Source organism: Anas acuta, chromosome 7 (genome assembly GCF_963932015.1).
Source record: "Anas acuta chromosome 7, bAnaAcu1.1, whole genome shotgun sequence".
In the NCBI taxonomy this organism is placed as follows: domain Eukaryota; kingdom Metazoa; phylum Chordata; class Aves; order Anseriformes; family Anatidae; genus Anas; species Anas acuta.
Window position 1 is genome coordinate 21,820,104 of NC_088985.1, and position 20,463 is coordinate 21,840,566.

The window sequence follows — 20,463 nt, forward strand, 5'->3', positions numbered from 1 at the left end:
GTGTGGTGCTATTCTGCTAAGTGGTGCTATACTGCGTAATTTCATCAGTTGAGGATACCTGAATCCTTCCTATATGTAAAAATTTTCCAGAAAAGCACACGTGATTTTTTTATACTACATCATGGCATCAGTGTAACACTGTAATTGTCCTCATTCCTTTTTCAGTTGTTTATTGGGGCCATTTAAGCAGTAAAAAGTTTGCAAGTTTCCAACCTTGGTGTGTTCCCTTTCCCTTACTGTACTTTCTGATTTGATGTGTCAGTACTATTCTAGCAATGCAAAGCATTATGAGATTAGCTATAAAACTAAATAAAGTTCTGTTCCCTTTGAACGATTCTTATTTACTCATAAAGAGTAAAATCATTCTGTTCATATGAAAATGCACTATGAACTGAAATAAAATAAGAATCGAATAAGGAATCCAGGAAAAAAAAAAAAAGATGGCATTTGATGTATATAAGAGAAGGAAGAATCACACTAGTATTTGTGTACATATTCCCCTAGGTTAGTGCTTCTCAAATGTTTTAAAAGGACTGTGTCCAGACTGAGAATGTAGTATTCTGAAAACAAGCAAATCATGAGTGATTATAGGGAAAGAGGAGGGGGAACACCACCTTCTATTAGATATATATTTTTTCTAGACATAGAGTTGAAAACTTTTCTGCAGAAAACAGTACCAATACACATTTTGCCATTTCTGAAATTAAATGCTTTATTTTGGAAATAGCTAAAATTAACACCTTGACACTGTCAGTGCCCAACATCTTTTTCATTTTAAATTATTTCCCAAATCTATCCCAATGTGTGGATGTTTAAAAAAAGATCATGTTTGGCAATTTTGTTAACTTGTTTTTTTCCACCACTCTCTTGGAGGATTTATTGGTAATTACCTTGGAATTTGTCCGGTTATTTAGTGGGTATTGCTGCTTACATACAGCAGAGATTATTGTATAATCTTGTTCAATGCAGCTGTCAAAGCCAAAGGTCTTGAAAGAGGCAAGGGCATATACTCTTTGAAGTACAGATAGAGAAAGCAGAAGTAGGCAACCGGTATCAGTTACCATTCTACAACATGTTTGAATAGAAATGTAATGATTAAATATCTGCCCTCTATAGATTACTGAGTTAGAAATTAGTGGCAGAAAAAAAGTGAAGTATTTATTTCCTTCTTCATGGCAGTCAGCACTGCAGGAAAAAAAAAAAAAGAAAGAAAAAAAAGAAAAAAGGATAACCAAAACTAGATTATGTAACTTAACGTTCATGGTGATTTTCCAGAGATTTCTTTTCTGGCAGGCAGTACAGTACAAAAATCAAACCGTAGACAGTAGAAGCGCCGCTGATCTGAGCCATTGAGTGTTGGAGCTCACAAAGAGTGGAGGAAAATGGAAATTGCTCAAAATTGCCACCAATCATTTCTGCTTGTTTTGTTTTGTTCTATAATGGCATTTGTGGCTGTTAAGAGGAGATAATTATTTCAATTATATTTTTTCATTGTCACCTGAACTGATTTTTTCAGCGATAGGAATGACTGAATGTGCAGTCTATCTTTGTGGCAGGGGAGAGAACTATTTCCATCAGTTTCATTTCTTGGCACTTACCTAGTACATTTCCTATTCTTTAAGCTATCTGCCTGAGGCTGCTCTGCAGGCCAGGAAGGGGGAAACTTCCTCACTTCCATCTCTTATGAATTATTAAGCATTCATTTGTATTCTTTACTGAAAGGAGATTATTCTTCCTTGGATTCTACTGTTCCCCAGAACAAAAATCACACACAATGTACATTCGCTTGTCACAGGTGATGAATCAATATTAGCATACTGGGCCCCTACCATGTACATGTAAGTATATGAATAATATAGTTATGTTATTTATATAAAACATATTTATGTGCTATATATAAAACACCAGTATGATTCAGCCTGTATGCCTCTCATCTTGTCCTAACATGCTAGTGCAATGCCTGTGCCTCTCAATTTACTTGCACTAGCATGTTCAAAGTGAAATGATCTGAAGTGCAACTTTAACAATTTTTCTTATGGAAAACAAACAAACAAAACAAAACAAAACAAAATAAAAATACTTGCAAAACTGGTTTTAAAATCCTTTCCATTCATCAAAGTCACAAATATTCATGGGGTCTTTTTTTTTTTTTTGTCTTTTTTTTTTTTTTTCTTTAATGAAATCAGTGTTCCTTCCTTACCTCCAGGAGCTATGCAGAACAGAACTCCCCATTATGGAAAAAATAAACCCTGTTGCTACCATGCACACAGAATGTACCCAACTTGAGGGATTTTGCTGTCCACAAGAGTAGTTCCTTAAGGCAGGAAACATGGTTTCTTTTTCTTCCCTGCAATGATATCTGGAGATATCATTGTGGTGGATTTCCCATGCTCTTTTTATAAGCATCGCCTCTGGCCAAGTAGGCAGGACACTGAACCCTGCTCTATCTCAGAAGTTATTTTTATGTCCTTGTAACCTCAGCAAGCTTGGATTCTGCTAACCATGCCAGTGTGGCAGCCCCTCAGGAATGGGCTGAGCAAGCTTTTGCAGTCTGCTGAACACTGCAAGCTGTTCTTGGCTGCCCAGCAAGTGGACATGAAGTGAGCTTGGGTTTGATGATACATACAAGCCAATTACTCCCTCTGAAATCTCAGCGAAACCAGGAATGCTCTGAAATGCAAGAATTGGTGTCCTCAAGACACTGCTGGGTTGTCCTTGTCTTTGGGAGGAGTGCCTCTGGCATGCAGCTGAATTTCAAGGGAACTGCCACCACTGAGCACACACAGAGCTTGTACCCTTCCTCCAAGGGCTGCCCTTCTTGAACAGGAAGGACACAAACATGCTCTCAACAAAACTCAGCTTACTGGCTGAAGGGAGCTCTGGCTGTAAACAGTGATACCACTGTAGCACAGTGGATTTGTAATAGTTTTGCCAAGATGCAGCTTGTGCCATTGAATTAACTGATTATTTTTCAATTTTACTTAGTTACATGTATACTTATGCATACTTTTGGACAACATGCACAACCACCCCAACAGCAGGATTTTCTGAGAAGCAATTGAAATTAGCTTCCTTTTTTATTATTCCTAGATCTTTTGGTAGTGTCACTGCTCTCAAAATAACTTTACAGAAATTCTGAAATAAGTTGTAATTCTGGAACAAACATTCATTTCCTATTTGGTTCAAGCTAATACAACATGATTATCGTACTGCTGCTACGGTTTGATGTATTCCAGATCCCTGCATAGAAAGGCAGAGCTTCCCTAGCTGCTGCTGTACCAGATATTTTTCTTAGTTCCAGCCCTGAAGGGAGTTTCATTGGAAGGAGTTACTGTTATCTTAAATAATGCTAAGGACAAATTGAAGATAGGGTTTAAGACTGGACTCATGCCATTGCATATGGATTATTTAAAAGCAGTGGATTTTTTAGTGGTGTTTGCAGTTTATAAACTAGGTAGTCTTTAAATGCATTAAAAGGATGTTCTCTTTTCAGTAGTTTTCTACACATCAGGAAATTTAGGCATTCACAGGTCCAATTAAGGTTTCCAAAACTAAGCAGATTTCCTGACCACAAACTGTTTCTGTTCCAACTTCGTTCATTTTCTTCCTTTCTTTTGCACTCCAGAGCAACACATTTACTGTGTTTTTGCTGAATGGGGAGTATCATTGTATTATTGTATATGGAGGAGAAGAAGGAGCAGGATAGGGCTTTCAAATGTCACAATTGTTTGGAAAGTTCCTAGTGTTCATTTGTTCGTTCTTTTGTCTTATCTAAAATTGGTGATCTTTTCTCATATTCTAGAAATTATTCCCTCACAGGACAAAGCTATTACCTGCTCAACTATAAAATACTTTGCTTATGATATTTCTATAGTTCTAATGTTCAACTCTGCTAAAATTATAAGAAGACTGAGTTCTGTTCTTCCCAAGGGAGCTCATGTCTGTCAGGACTTACATAGCTGAACCCAGCCAAAGTTGTGCAATTACATTTTTAAGCACTTGCAAACAGTTTGCCAAAATTTTCTAATTGTTGCCATTCTCTAAACATATGTTTCTGGTATCTCCCAGATTTTCCCCGTGTTTGTGTTCTCAGTATTTTAAATGCTCCTGACATTCATGTGTACATCTTATATATATTGTTTTGCAGTTCTCACCAAAGTTGAACTAATTTCTAGGCAATGTGTTGTATCAAGGACTGAAAATAGGAAATGCCACACTGAAACAAATTCATAATCCAGTTCTTGGCTATCATTTTGTCCCAAATATCTATGCTTCTGACAGAGTGTAAAGGACCTCATCTTCCCTAATAATTAGAAATGATTTTAACTACTAAAATGAGAGTTAAAATGTTTATATACCTTGTCCATGTAACTTATTGACTTTGCTTTCTGAATGTCATGTTTTTGTTCTCGATAATGGCCAATTGCAGTGAATACCACATTTAATTATTTTTTGGGGGAAAGTATTTTCTTTATGGCACGGGATTTGACAAAATCAAGCATCATCCTGTTCCATACCTTCAATGATATCTACCACACTTCTCTGAGTCCCTAATAGTTCCACAGTGCGTTTTCAAGAGGAGTGAATTAGTACTACATGAAGGACCTCAGATGAGGCAATAGCACTGCTTTGCCATAACATGCAGTGTTATATTCTCCTGACTGTTCTGTACGTGTTTTAGCATCATGTGTTTTTTCCTATAGTTGTATATATATTGAGATCGGTTTCTTGTTGAGTTGTTCACAATGATGTCAAGTTGATTTTCTTTACTGTTAAAGGTTGCAAGCATTTCTTTTCTATGTATAGTATTTTTCATTTATGGACCCTGAACTTCAGTAGTCAGTCTGTCACACTTGTTCTGTTATCTGCTTTCTCCTGAATTATTATTCTTCAATTTTCAATTATTGTTTCTGATATTTGACTGGATAAAAATGTGGATCTTTCTGGTCTGAAACTCCGCTGATCGTCCCATGAACTTTTTATAAAAATAGGCACGATATTTGTTACTTCCAGTTCTTTTGCACATAAATGGCTTTTAATGAGGGACTGTGTATTCTTAGTAGATCAGCCTGTTTATTCTTCAGCTCTTTCAGCGTTCTTGGATATTCACCATCTGGGCAGGTTGACAACTCACTAACAGACTGCTGTCGCTATCCAGAATTTCAAACAGGAAGTGCGATTGGGTCAGAAAGTCCTCTTTCAATTGAAATAACTCAGTAGGAGACATCAAATAATGCTGAGTTTAAAACAACTTTTGAGAATTCAAAAATTGATTTCATGAATGGGAGATTGGGACAGTAACATAATTATAACCATCACCCACTTCAACTTATTTGGTGAATAAATAAACAATTATGTTAATAAAAATATGCATATTTGAGGCAAATTACTCTCTGCTGTAACAAATTCGAAGACAGAAGTATTACACCAGCATGACTAATTGGAGAAATTCAAACTCTCAGAGCACAAATACAAAACTGCTTCTGTATGGCACACAGTGGTCTTTGTATTGGGCAAATTCCTGTGGAATAGGTTGGCCTCCGAACACTTTGTTTAAGTGAACTATAAACAGTGCCATGCTTGTAACACCCGCCATCAGAAATCAGAGTAAAATGTAATGATGAAAACCTGCCCATTAGCAGTAAGTCAGGCACCACAGCTCAGCCTTCAGAAACTGAACTCCCCAAGACCTCACCATTTATAGGTTAGCTCCTGACCACAAAAGCCCGTTTAGCTGTTCTGATCAATAGGAGTCAAAATCACAGCTGCATTGCCACATTCAGGTCTACAGACTGGCAGATGTGGGAGGAAAAGGCTTGTAGTCGTGTGAAGGTAGCTGCAAATGTTTGCAATATGTATTAACAAAACAGAGAGAAAGCATGCTATGTGGTGGAAGGGTTTGGATTTTCATTCTGCTCAGCCTGGCTTAATTTCTACCCTGGCCTTTTCGTTGGGCTGTAGCATGCTCACCACTCCATTTGTGTCACCACTGTTGGGATTGCTGTGAGTGTGACAAAGAGGTGCCAAAGGAAAAGATTGTGCCACAGATGGAGATCATGTATGCCTTGCATTAAATCTTTTGCACAAGAACTGGGTGACGGTCTCAGTGGTTCCCTCCCCACTGAGAGAGAAAGCATTATGTGCTCAGTGGTAAGGAAAGTATTTCCTTGAAACTGAAGAATACAGGGCTTTTGACACTTGCTGCAGATTTTATGTTCTCTACCTAGTTTTAACATCTGGGGCATGCTAGCTTCTCTGATTTTTCATTGTGCCATTATCAGGAATGTTTATCAACAGTCTAAGGACTGTTTGTTACTTCCATGGTTTAAATATTCTTTATTTTGCATTGAATACTAACACAATATATTATAATGATTATATACATAAATACAGCTGTTAGACATTTAGCTTTTCACTAGAACAAATCAAAGCACATCACACATATTATTGATTTCCTAGTAGTTGTTTCCCATCCTCAAGTGTATGTATGTATGGCTTTGTATGGCTGTTATCACCCCTTCAAATAAAAGAAAACAAACAAACAAACAAACAAAAAGATAATTAGAAGAAGTTATACTTAAAAGTTAAAATGCAGCTCCAAACATAGTTCACCAAAATCTACAATTTATCCCTAATTTTAGAATATTTTTAGATGGAATATAAGTAGAAATAGTGACCTGCAAGTTGTAGACAGTAAAGCAGACAAAGAAAAAAAAAAAAAGCTACACATAGTGTAGTATCAGATATTCTGAATGTATTTTATATATCACTTTCAGAGCAGAGAATTGTATAGTCTTTTATATTTGTGCTCCTTTCAAAATATAATGAAGTAGTTGTAGGAATACAATACAATTCCATTAACGGTTGTTTCTGTCTTAGACATTAACATGACTTAGCTGTATTAAGGATCAGCAGCATCCATTAATAAACTTCAATATTGTCTTCTGTAGTACTTTTAGTACTTTACATATTCTGTCAGTCATAAACAAAATGATTAGGGAGGTTAGAAAATCCATTACAACCACAGAAGACAACCAGGCAGCCACAGTAACATACCCTGGGCTGTAAGAAAGGGATTCTTTTTTTAAACAATGTTTTTTAAAAAAGTGTAAACATATATATAGTAAAAGACCCTATTTTAGGTTTGCCTGGGGCTTTCAATGACCTCAGGAGGAATTCTGAACACAGAGCCAGGGTGGGATATGGCCTTATACTCAGAGTTGTTAAAATGATCAGTCTCTGAAGTTAGGAAGAGACACCATGGAGAGCCTCCTACTGAGCCTTTATGCTCTTCTACATTAAGGATTAACTATCATGAGCACTGTTTTAAAAATATCCCAATTCCTTACAGGGTACAATAAATGCTCTACATGCACAACAACAAACCAGCTGTAGTCCCTTTGAATCTATGCCTGACATCAGTTGCCTGTAGAGCATGATTTTCAGAAGAAAAGAGATTTAGATTTAGCATTTTATAGTGATTTGTTGACTTTCCAAAAATGACATAAGCATCAAAAATTTCCCAAATTATTAGTGCTTGACCACAGGTAAAATTTTGTGAAGGAACAACCAAACTAATAATTCCGTTGAATACTTCAGCAGATAAATCCTGTATCATCCTATACTGTACCGTGGCTAGTTTCATTCATATCAGGAATGTAAAATTCTAGTGGCTTATATTCTTTCATGCTTTTCAATTCTCATTTCAAGTTCAGGAGTAACTGAATTCCCATAAATCCATCATGTTATTTTAGAAAAGGTTAAGTCATGAAAAAAAATTATAGCACTACTGTAGCATAGGGCATATAGCTTGTTGTCTCTATAGTGCCATGAAACATAACCTTCTCAAGGTAAAATTGTGAAGCAATATATTGTAGTATAGGGTTCAAAAGATACTACACAGTTTGTAAATAGATGTTGGTGGCAGATTAGCAAGGTTATCCAACTCCACTTAAATTCAGCCAGATGTCCAAAATATGTCCATAATGAGACAGATACATAGCCATTATTTATATAATTTGATAGAGGGTGCATGTAGGCAAGTATAATGGGAGAAATCAGATCAAAATCAGTGCACATAATTCAATAGGATCTTGAGTAAAAGACCAAAACATAGAACAAAATGAAGTAGAAAACACTTCATGATTTACTGGTAGATTGTAGATCATTCCTTTGCCATGCAAGGTGGATTGAAGAAGAGACAATGTAAGATGAACAAACTAAGCCGGCAATCACCATTGTGCAGCCAACATTCCAAAATAATACAAAGTTATTTAGATTCATCTGGGGTTGGAAATCATGCTCATATAAAAGCTAAGAACTTGTGAAGGAAACTTGTCAAGTGAGTGATGATTTATCTGGATGGTTTTTGGAAATATAACTTGGTAATAAAATGGTGCTTTCAACTGGGCAACATCTTTAAAATCTTTCTAGTCACACTATAAGTATATATGCAGTAAGTATTTTTAAGACAAATACTGATGAAAGCATAGTAAGCTGTGGATAAAAAGGCATCAGAAAAAATAACATAGAGTAGCATTGTTCACACAGGATTTTTTTTTTTTATAATATTTAATGTAAAAAAATCCCTATTCTTTATTATAGAAGCACTCTGCTCAGGGTTGGCTTCTTTAAGTATATGTTATATGCATTTTTTCTTAATGATTTTTTGTCTGCTGTTCTAACAGATGCTCTTAGCAGCACCATAAGCAAAAGAAAAGCGACCAAGCCTGAAACTGCTCTGCCATTTTGGGGTCTCTGAGTAAAGGGAGCCTGCAAGCTTGCAGAATCAGCTTGTGTCGTTAGCTGACATGCATCATGTAAGTCTTATTTACCAATCAGTGTGAGAAATATTAGAAATGTATATAAACATACATAGTGTTTATGTGTATATCTTAAAGACAGCAGTGAAGCACAAGGCTTGATAACTTCAAGATCAATTTGCACAGTCTTCCTGAGTGTAATTTAACAGACATAGGTAACTTCCTTGGAGCTTCAGATGTTACACCAACTGAATTTGTTTTGTCACATTCAAAATTCCTGTTATTTCAGGAGTATCTGTTACCAAATTTCATTGAAGGATATTGGAAAAAAACTATTTCACTTTCACTACCCTTACTCAGAATAATGGAGAAGTTCACTGAATGTTAAATAATTGCAATTAGAGTGGAAAGATTTGACAGTGATACACAGAATTCACACAAGTGATAAGTGACAGCTCAGGTACAGAAATGATGTTAGCTGCAAAATAATCTGTGCTTCTAGCTTTCAGCACGACAGCCCAAGTGTCATACCTGAGATTCATTCTGTGCTGCTTCAACATGAGGCGGAGGAAGAAAGACCTTCACGTCAGCTTTCATTCTGATGATTTCTCTGTCATTTTTTTTTCAACAGTTAGATACTTTCAACTACACACAGTACAAAGCCCCATCCTACAACTGGGTCTATATAATTGAACAATTTTTTCTGGATGGAGTCCAGTTTGAATGAGTGAATCTTCATCTAAACGCAAAGATGTGTTCAGGTTACCATTTATAGGGCTGTGATTCTATATTGCATTTTCATCAAGAACTTCTTGTATATGTAAAACCCACCTGATCATACTGTGCATCTTCAATGCAGTACAACTCAGCATTGGGCAACATACCTTCTTGGGTTTATTTTATATGTGTATAACATATACACAAATAAAACTATAACCTGCAAATAATATTTGGAATGTGAAAGACACAAAATGTAAACATTTTATTTGGCAGTTGTTTCAAACAGGTGAATAAATAAATGGAAAAGTACATCTTAATATTCTTTATAGCAACAGATGCAGTTGCAGACATATTTACATACTGTGGATGCAAAGAACAGTTAATTTAATTTCTTTTTGTTAAAAAATGCAACTTCCAACACCACTAAACTTGACAATTAAAGATGAAGATACTAGTAATACTTTGTTCTAGCAATCTCAACTTTTAAAGGCATTCATTTGGAAGTAAGATAAGAGCGTCATCATGCATTTAGTTCATTTTGTCCACTTATGGTAGAAAGTCTGATGTAATCTCAGAATTATGAGTGTCATGCGCTTAAGTCAACTATGACATGTTTATAAATCAATGTAGTTCCCTTAAAACTTGAAGCAAAGAGAAAATCTCGTTTATCGATGGAGACATGTATGAAAGATCTTGGTGCCTGTATGTTTAATTCTTGAAACTTCACAAATTTTGCTTTCTCAGCATCCCAATAATAGACTTGAGTGAAAGAATAATCACTTCCAAGAATGGCATATTGATAATTACTTATCTGAAGTGGTTGGAATACCATTGACCCTCGGGATGGCATCCTTTGTAAATCCAGAAATGCTGAACCACCCCATTTCATTACTTTAGAGTCCCCAATAAATCTTGTTAAACAAATGTATACATCCTCTTTCACCTTGAAATGTTTCACTGCATATGCATCTTCCATATCTTGGATATCAAAACGCTTAACAAATTCATTTGTTCCTTTGTTCCATTGATATATTACAGGTCTTTGGGAACTACTTGACAGAATTAAATGCGGTTTGCCGGATATTTCAAGATACTCCACATCAGTATCTCTGTACCAGGCATGCAGAGACTGATGGGAATAAAATCCATTCCCATTCCATTTGTAAACAGTGGTGAAACCAGCTTTTGAACTGTCTGCAACGACAAAATACCAGTCTTCAGCAATCCTGAACGTTTCAATGTCATTGGGTTTTCGTATTTTAAGGATTTCAATATCTTGAATTTTTATAAACTTATTAGCAAAAATATCTCTTTTATATATGTGGGAGCCTCCAAACAGCTGCGCGACAATGACATATAGCTGACTCTCAATAACTATGGGTTTACACACAACAGTTGAAGTACCTATAAAAAGAAAAGTAAAAGACAAGGTTAGCACCACTTATTGGATCACTTGTTGTAATGTTGTTTGAGCAGTGTTTATACCTGTTATGTTGTCATAATTCCTGAACATCACTTCTACATGGTCCCATTCGAGAAAGATGCATTTTCCAGTGAAGGGCTGAGCAATAACCACATGTTCATCATTCATGTATGAGAAAGTATCTACTGACAGAGATTGGTATGGCAGGGACTGATAAACTTCAAATTCTGCAAAAGTGCACACAACATATGATAATTACAGAGATACTTCCCATACCATACTGAAAGAACATCTTCTTAACATACTTTATTACAAATTACAGTATTTAATTACTAGTCCAATTTTCATGTTGAAAAAAGGAACACTGCAATCTGTTTTCCAATATTTCTCAACTAAAAGAGGTGCTATTTTATGTCCCAGTTCTTCAAATCCTTGTATAGCATCCTGAAGTCCAAGTAGAAGCTGCAAGATAAGATCCCACTCCCAAGTGCTTCCTGTGTCAAACTTGTACCTGCACAAAATTCATATTGGTTTTACTGAAAGTTCCAGCTGGCATGTAGACTTCTTGCATAATGGACCCTAGAATAAAAAATACATAGCTTTGACTTTATTTTAACATGTTTTAATAATTTGAAACACTTTACCTGTAATAATACAATCAAATTCTTTCGGTGAGAGGCTATTGATTTTGCGCTTCTTGTATTCTGGTGGGCTTTCACAGTAAATGTCTTCCACAGTTGCATTGGTGCTGCCCAGCCACTCCACTAACCACTTCAGTTTGCAGTCACAATTAAATGCATTGCCTCTAAGATCTCTACAACAAATAAATCATGCATTGAAGATAAGTAGTCAGTTGCTGTTTTCCTCCTCGCACGACAACAACAAACTGTTCTTTTGTTAAACATGTGCAATCTTGCTTATTCTCAGTTGATGCCTTCCTGGATTAATTTGTCCTGTCCCATAGTTAAATATACATACTAGAACATACACGGATTTAATTTTATTGATAATCAGTAGGAAGTTTTTGTTGATTTCCTGAAGTTTGAATACACAAACTGGTAGGCCTACACAAAGGCCTACCAAACTGATTGCCCCATGTCTGGGGAGGTTCTTTGTTTTGGTTGTTTTGGATTACCCTTTCTCAATGCAAACATTCTAGATAAAACAGAAATTAAATTATCCTGATTTCAACCAGTGAGTATTTGCTATGTCCTTTAGATGTACTCATTTAGAGGTTTAGGAGACGCAAGCAAAGGAGTTCTGTTCAAGTCTTTTACAGCTGTCTTTGGTCAGATTTCTGAAAGTATGTACAGGAATGGGCAAGCCCCAGGACCAGACTGTGTAGCCAGCTGGCCATGACCAGTCGTGCCAAGTAATGCTACAGGATACACTGAACACCTCCACAACCTGCTACTGCCACTCTATGCTATGAATTCAGCCTACCTTGTTCATACCAGGAGCAGGGAGAGGGTGTTCTGCACTCATCCCAAATCCGGTGAAACAGAATTTGGTATGTTGCAAAGAGAACATGTTTCAGTGAAGCAACTATAGGCTTTATCTGTTTATCTATATTTTGTAATTTTATTGGTAACTAAGTTGTATATTTAAATAAATTTATGTTTTGTTTTGGTTGTGGTTAGATTTGGTATGGGATATGGTACTTACTGAGACACTTATGCTTTTGTGATAACAAATTGCCTTCCCAGAACTTATTTAAACATAGAAATATTACATCCAATAAGTATCTTACACCCTCCTCTCATATCATGCTCTCTCATGCATCCCTTAGGACATTTCCTTCTTATTCACTAAGTCTTATTGAACATGCAGATATCTTACATAACTACTAACAATATCACTTATCTTTGTAATTATTGAATATCCCAAACTAAAACAACTGATCAACAACAGAAGCCAAAAAACAAGCCTACCCATACTGGGTAGTTTCTACCCAGTAATAAGATCCCATTACTAGGATTACCAGTACATATTGGTTTGAATGGTTACTCAGAACGTCCTATAAAAACAGCTCTTTATATTTTTAGTATAATTAATAGATTAATTAAATGCTTTCTTACACATTTGTTAAAGAATCCAAGCCTTTGAATATGTCTTTTGGAAGCGATTGGAGATTATTATTTGCGAGACTCCTGTAAAAGAAGATACTTCAGTATCAGTGCTAACTCATGAAATTACACATTTTTGCAAGGTGTAATACTGTGTTGTTCTTGTTTTTGTTTTGTTTTGTTTTCTTAAGGTAAAGAACTCTAGCATTTTCCAGCACTTAATTCTCCAAGACTGCTCTGAAGAACAGCTCATTTACTTTGTGACTATTTCTTCCACTAAAACACCCTGCCTCCTTCTGCTTTCTGACTCTTCAGCAGTCTTCCAGCATTCACAATACCTCACTTAGCAGGGTAAAAAGTGCAATCACCTCTGGTGTTTTGCCAACACCATTATTTTAAAACAATTAGTTATGATTGGATCTACTGATGTTTTCCTTAGGAGATACCAATACATAGTGTTCATATTACTGCAATCTCCCACTTTCTTGTCTCCCTTCTGGAAACAAAATCTTAATACCAGGTGTCATTGTATTGGACTTAGGCTTAGCTCATAGTTTTTGGAAATATGCAATAATAGACAAGAAATTGCTGACTGGTATGAATTTATTTCCTGGAATATCTTTGTGTGAGTGTGTGTGTGTGAGACCAGAAAAAAAAAAAAAAAAAAAAAAAAAGTTGTGTTAATTCCCAATTTTTAATGTTGAGAAAACACACCCTAAATGCACTGAGTATTCTAGCTAGTAAGGTCGGGAGGAAATGGGAGCAGCCTTTAAACAAGGAATGTTACACTTCTGTTGCAAACATCTCTGTAAGTCCACCAAAGGTCTGGGTTCTCCTAGTTGTCCCTGAGGACATGCCAGGAAAATAATAATGTTATAGGGTATAGCTTATGTCTTTTTTGATTAACAAAATTATTTATCTCTTATGAGAAGAAAAGAAAATGGAAAGAAAGCATTCTAATTTAACATCCCAGTTAGAATCTGTAGCTAGTAAGTCATAGAACCTCTTCTGTTTTTACTTTTAAACACAAAAATTATTGACTACAATTTCTCTCACCAAGCAAAGCCACTAAGGCATATACTTAAACTGAAAAACAGGCCCAGACCTACTAGGTTTACTGCCTCATTTAAAAGAGAGCATTCTCTGCCTTATCAGGTATAGTAAATAGGGGATGCCATTAGTCCCTTCTGGCTTTGCAGCTTTCAAAGTATATCTGGTTGCAACACTGTGTGGTGTATGGATCATGTGCTTCGCTTATGCTCAATTTTACACTCCAGCAATTATTTCAAAGTCAGGTAACTCTTATGGACAAAACTAAGCAGACTTAGAAGAAAAGGCAGGTTTAATGTCCTATATATTCTTTATGACCTCAATTACATCAAGCTAAAGGGACAATGCCCTTGGAAATACCAGTGGCTCACCACTGCCACGGGAATGTGACTAAAAGAAAAATTTGTGCAAGGTTTATGCATTCACCAATTTTTGGATGAAAAGTTTGCATTTTATATTCAACTGTTAAAAAGCATACTTGTATGTTAGAAGACACTGACTTGCCTAGATGGTACTGTACATGGCATTTGCTTTATGGTAAGACAGTAAGGGTTGAGTCAAACATGCAGTTATGCTTATAGACAGATACTTGCAGTTCTGCAAGAAATGCAATTGAAATGATACACTGTGCATAGAAATTATTTCCCAGTCCTAACTGTAAGGTTTTGACATTAAATTAGTAAATTAGTTGAAAAATGCAATCATGTTAATTTTTCTTTTCCTCAGTCTACCCTAGGCAGAAAATGAATTGTGTTGCATAACAAATACTAGATCGCTCTATTTTACAATAAGGACACACTGTAATTATCAAAGTTAATTGCATAATAAAAATACAAATGTTTGGATAGCTTTCTGTATTGCAAAAGCTTTATTGCGAAAAGGAAGTGAACAGAATAAATAGAGCAAAGTTGATATTCTCCTCTAACTCAATGGAACTCATTTCTATGGTTGTTTACTGTGATTCTTTTTACTATATTTTATGTATCTCAAGTACCCTTCTGTTTCTTAAATGAGAAATGCCTCAGGATGCCAAATGATTATTCTTAATATGTAAGTACAATTTCCCCCAAAGGGTGGGGAGTAGTTCTGCAAACAGATTAAACTATTCACATTCTGTTTTTAATGGACCTGCCTTTGCAATTATTCTCTGAAAAATTCTCATTGTCTTGATGAATAGCTCTCCATGTGCAATAGCAGCATGCTGCACAAATCTATGTCCCAAAAATGTGCATACGACCACATGCAAACCACAATGGCTCCTCAAATGTGGCTCTATCTTTTGCATATGTTTTCTTTTATGAAACTGTTGAAGCATCCCCGGAAACCAACATAACAGTCAAGACAAGATGTTGCTCTTGGACTGCATGCTCTGTGGTGAAGAAACTGCCTTCCTCAAACTGCCTTCCTCTGTGTTAGAAAAGCAATTTGCTCACTGGCAGTAACAGCTACTAAATAAATAAATGAGTATAATAAATAATGTACTGGAACCATTTGTGAATATAAAGCTATTCATGTGCATAAATATTTTGAAGATAGAGTCCCAGTTACCAGCCTTATCCTAATATTTGCCTTTTTTAACACAATTATACCTGTACCAATAACATGGATTTTTATAGGATGTGCACAGACTGTTTATATATCTTTTTCCTTGTCTTCCTTCTTTTCCCTTCCTCAGACCTAAAGCCATCCTATAAGTAACTTTACACAATAGTAGTCACAGTAGGCTCAGTTTGAGCCAGCTGTGAGTCTCGTCTACTCTGATCAAAAAGGAAAGGTTTTATGGTACATTTACTATGTGGTGAAGGCTTTGATGAATTGCAATTAAACTATTATATTTATGCATTAACTATTTAAATTTGAGCCTTTGATTTCTCCTGTGTCTAAATATATAAAAGAAAAAGTTAAATGATCCTCTTTCAAAACCCGCCTTGAGGTTATTATGTTAGGGCCAAGAGGTCAGAATCTACTCCCCTGCCTGTGACAGACACCCTAAGATATATGCTGCAGAATGCAAATGCTCAGAGCCGGGTATAAATCCATGTCAGGCACACCCTGGATATTTTACCCTCCTTCTCTTACAGTATTTTTGTATTTTTATTTTTCTTGCAGTATGTATTGTATTTGCTGAAATAAGACTATTGCTAAATCATAAACTCATTGCCAGACAAGAGACAAAAGCCTGTTTGAAGGCTGTCTTGCTGGATGAGATCATGAGGCTGCTACCCTCGTGTTTGCAGTTAAATGTTACAGGTATTTGTTGTCAGCGTGCGCTTCACCTGCTGAGCACAGTGTGAGCAATACCTCTGTGGGTGTGAGCACGGCAGCACTGCCGAAAGGTAGGCCCTGGTGTTGGTGCTCAGGACGTGACAGCCCATCGTGGGCTGCTCTGGCTTCAGGAGGTGCAGTACAGGGTTTAAAGCAGTTTCTGCTGAAGTATGAGGGCTGAACAGCTCAGAGGAAGAACTGGATGGCCGTGATATTGCCAAGGATCCAGGCCAGACTGTGGTGCATGAGAAGAGACATGCCCATTCCCCTGTGCATCTCACCCCCATGGCACCTCAGTGCTGATCACTGCTCTCCTCTCAAAGTCCCAAACTTGGCCTCGCTCTCCTATCTCATCTCTCCAGTGCCCAGGTGTCTGACCCACCCTGCCTACCCTGCACCTCCTTGCTCAGCTGGAAATCCCCAGAGCCCTGAGCAGGGCAAGCCAGGGAGCTGCTGCCATATATGCACGGCCTCGAGGCTGTTTGGGTCCCAGCTTAATACACAACCACAGTTTGGAAGTCTTTGGTGAAACCTAACGATTAGCATTCTAATTAAATGAATATTAATATCGCTTAAACAAATAAATATAGATATATATCAAAATGCTAAATTAAACAACACAGTGCTTCAGTTACTATGTTAAATATACTAAGTATGAATATATTCAACCACTTTACTTACAGGTGAATTAAAGATTTCAGTCCTCTGAAAGTATTTCTTGAAATTGACTTAATGCTGTTGTTCTCTATGAACCTGTAATGGGTCGTAAAGTCATTCTGGTCAAAGCAGTGCCTGGAACTTGGAAGCCCACCCACTCTCATCAATAATGCCAGGAAATATTATTTTGTTCACTCACAAATATTCTAGATGAGGAAGGCCCATAAAAGCATCATCACTAATAACATCAAAAGTGTTGGAGGTAAACAACCTGTGTAAAGAAATGCAAAACAAAAGACTGTTAGGTTACTAGCACCTTTAGAAAATGGTTCAGCAATCCATACCATGCCAAGCTTCAACTGACAGTTTTTGTGGTTTTGCCTATGCAAAGCACTACAGGATCATCAGACTAAAACACGCTGCTGACACATTGTGCCATTGTCTGGTGCAGTGGAAGGCCCCAGCAACTCACTGCTTTGCATACTGGCGCCATCTGATAAAATTCCATTGACTTCTGTAGGATGTAAGAGTGGGTTTATCACGCCAATAGAACAATGACATTGTATAAGAGCCACTGAGGACATACTCGGATGACAATGAATTGCTCAAGTACTAGAGACGTCTAAATAGTGTTGAAGAACACTTACTTTTGATGACAACATGGGGAAAGCTTGTTAAGCCAGACATCAGGTTGAATTTACACACCTGACAGGTAGGAAAAACCCTTAACTTAGGAGTTAAACTTGTGAGCATGTTTGACTTGAGGGTACTGAGAGTTTTCTGAATTTCTTAAGGTTACTTTAATTCAGTCAATGTTCAAAACAGAAATACTTTTTAAGACTGCATTATACCTGCTGTAGATAGCTTTTAGTAGGTGCACATATTTTTCATCCATCTAGCAGTAAAAATACTGGCAACACATTTAATTTTATGTAACTCTGTAGCCATTAGAAGTGGACTAGGATTGATTTTTCCGGCTTTATTTATGATATTCAGCCATGTTTGCATTCATCCATTTTAACTCATCTCAGGACTGCCACACCTTAATATGGTGAGGCACTGTCAAGTAGGATGAACTTTACTTTTCCACAGTGGAACACCAGATGCACACCTATATTTTATTCACTTGGACATGATGGATAAATAGACCTATACTATGACATCCTTAGGAATTCAGGAATTTAAGATTTCCAAGTATGAATTAATACACTTAATGAGTTAATCTCTTCCTTTGAAGTTTAGATTAAGAATAAATTCCAGTTGGTTTATTTTTCTCGTTTGGCTATTGCAGACTGTGTTTTTTCCACTTTGAATTTGTCTCTATATAATTACAAAAAATATACACAATCAGGAAATTCTTCCCTTTTTAAAGATACAATAATATTTCTCCTAGAGAAAATAAGTATTGTTATAAAATCTCTGAGCCAGTTGACCAATTTGGTAAACCCACTGTCTGCAAATCATCTTTATTTTCTGATGTGATTTCTCTGGATAATTTTTATTTTTCTGCACTCTACCCTCCTTGTATTTTACAAGAATAGGGTAGTATCTCTTTAAGTAGCATGGCTGTTTTAGAGATTGCCAGGTTTATAGCACAGGTCTTGCACTTGGTGAGCTCATTTACCTCCCATCTCGTACCTTCCCCCAGTGGCTGTATCACGTATTTGATGCACAAAGCATCTTTTCTCCCATTCTGACCTGAACAACCTGATCTGCTCGATCTGTGGTCCACTAACTAGCTATTTGTGGGGTGAGGACAGAGGCAGAAGATGCTGCGCTGTAGCTAGGGACCATATTGCCGAGCAGGAACTGCACTGCTGACTGGTATGAATCCTACTGCCACAATTACCTCCCTTCTCACTGCATGCTTCCATGTTATAAGGGCACCCTCAGCACGTTGCCTGATAGACGCAGCTACAAGTGCTGGAGATCAGAGCAGGGCGATGTTCTCATTTAGGGAACACTCCTGCTGGCACTTCACTCTGTCTCTGTAGGTCCTGAACATTTTCAGTGTCACATGAAGAGCACAGAACATACCATCTGCACCATTCAAGAAGAAAAGCTCTGCTGTCCTGGGACTTGGTTGTAGTGTTCAGCAGAACAAGACCATGATTTTTCCAGGGACCATTGCCACTACTACAGTAAAAACAGTAGTAAATAATAATAGAGGCAGACATATTCCTCACTCAGAAATGTGTGGTTGGCATACTGGAGATACCGAGTAACATTTGGACTTTAAAAATGTAATGCTAGAGAGTGTTATGTAAAAGTATGTATAGGCTGCTAAATCTTGCTTATGGCTAAATTAAACCTACCAATATAGCTATAATCATGCAAAGTTAGAACTTACTTTAATTAACCAGAGATTTCCATATTCTTATTTGCCTTACTCTATCTCCCGCCAAATGTGGAAAATTTTATTTCCCACTTAGAAACTGGAGTTGGCCCCATGGCTAGAGTCCTGCTTCTACAAGCTGTATTTAAGGACTCATTTGCCTTAGATCAGCAGCCTGACTTTCCAAAGATGGCAAGCAGCTCAGCTACCATGTTAGAAATATGTCTGGAAAAGTATTCAGCAGTATTTTTAGAAATGCTAGGTAGCAGAGGTAAGTAATCTCTGGATTGTTTGTACCGTTCTAACAGACCACTTGTCAAAGCCCACAGTGGAACAAAAACTGTTTTTTCTGGGGGTGCAGCTTTTGTTGCAGCATTATTAACAGCAGCTGAGGACATGTGTTTCAGTGAAGCATAAGGCAGACCATGCAGATCATTGCCATGACCAAAATGCCAAAACTCATTGTCAGAGACTAGGAGCCTTCTGTGCCAGGCACTATAATGACTCAAAATAACCAGAATGTGTCTGTCCTGCTCCACCCTACCCAACCCTGCTTCCCCTGGCAGTGGGATTGCTAAGTGTAGGTGGCACATCGTAGCCAGGAGAGATGATTATCATGTCCTACTCGCTCATCAGATACAAGCTGCACCACTGCTATTTCTTTTTTCTCTTCCTTTTGAAAGCCCTATGGCAGGAAATGTGTGAAATTTGTCCCATTTGTGATCTGTGACCACCAGGGAAAATATTCTCAGGAATAAAGCACAATGGAAAAGCATTTAGGTTTCCATAGTAACTGCATTTACCTATTTACCCTGTATCCAAAATTGTACAGTATGTCTGCACCTCCTTATCAGCTCCACTTGAGGTAGCAGAGTACAGCTAGGGTCAGGGCTTCAGCTATCAGCGCACCGGCAGTTTAACGTGACAGCCTTAGGGCTCTGATATACCAACACTGCCCTTCTGACCACATCCAGAGTGCATGGCAAGTTAGTCCAGGACAGACGTCTAATTTTGATGTTGATCACATCAGGGAGTCCTTCTGGCCAGATTTCTGAGACCAGTCTGGATGTTTTTCAGGCTGGTGGCACATCTACTATAAACAGTTCAGGTTACACCCCCTCTACCTTCGCATAGCTAGCAATTATATAATCATATGCCCACATTTCTAGGAAAGTCTGTGAACCT

General features: G+C 37.2%; 1 protein-coding gene across 5 annotated transcripts in view; it reads right to left on the reverse strand.

Annotated features, from left to right (window-relative positions):
* Positions 1 to 9,720: 9,720 nt before the first annotated feature.
* Positions 9,721 to 20,463, reverse strand: part of LGI1 (leucine rich glioma inactivated 1) — a 30,829-nt gene continuing 20,086 nt past the window's right edge. For 4 of the 5 annotated variants that reach the window (XM_068688060.1, XM_068688063.1, XM_068688061.1 and 1 more), the window contains 6 exons: positions 17,143 to 17,214; positions 16,968 to 17,039; positions 12,984 to 13,055; positions 11,550 to 11,719; positions 10,968 to 11,132; positions 9,721 to 10,886 (listed from right to left, as the gene is read on the reverse strand). In XM_068688060.1, the coding sequence (XP_068544161.1) occupies positions 10,069 to 10,886; positions 10,968 to 11,132; positions 11,550 to 11,719; positions 12,984 to 13,055; positions 16,968 to 17,039; positions 17,143 to 17,214 (1,369 nt within the window). In that variant the 3' untranslated portion in view covers positions 9,721 to 10,068. The remainder of the gene's footprint in view (positions 10,887 to 10,967; positions 11,133 to 11,549; positions 11,720 to 12,983; positions 13,056 to 16,967; positions 17,040 to 17,142; positions 17,215 to 20,463) is intronic. The other variant, XM_068688062.1, reaches the window with a different exon arrangement.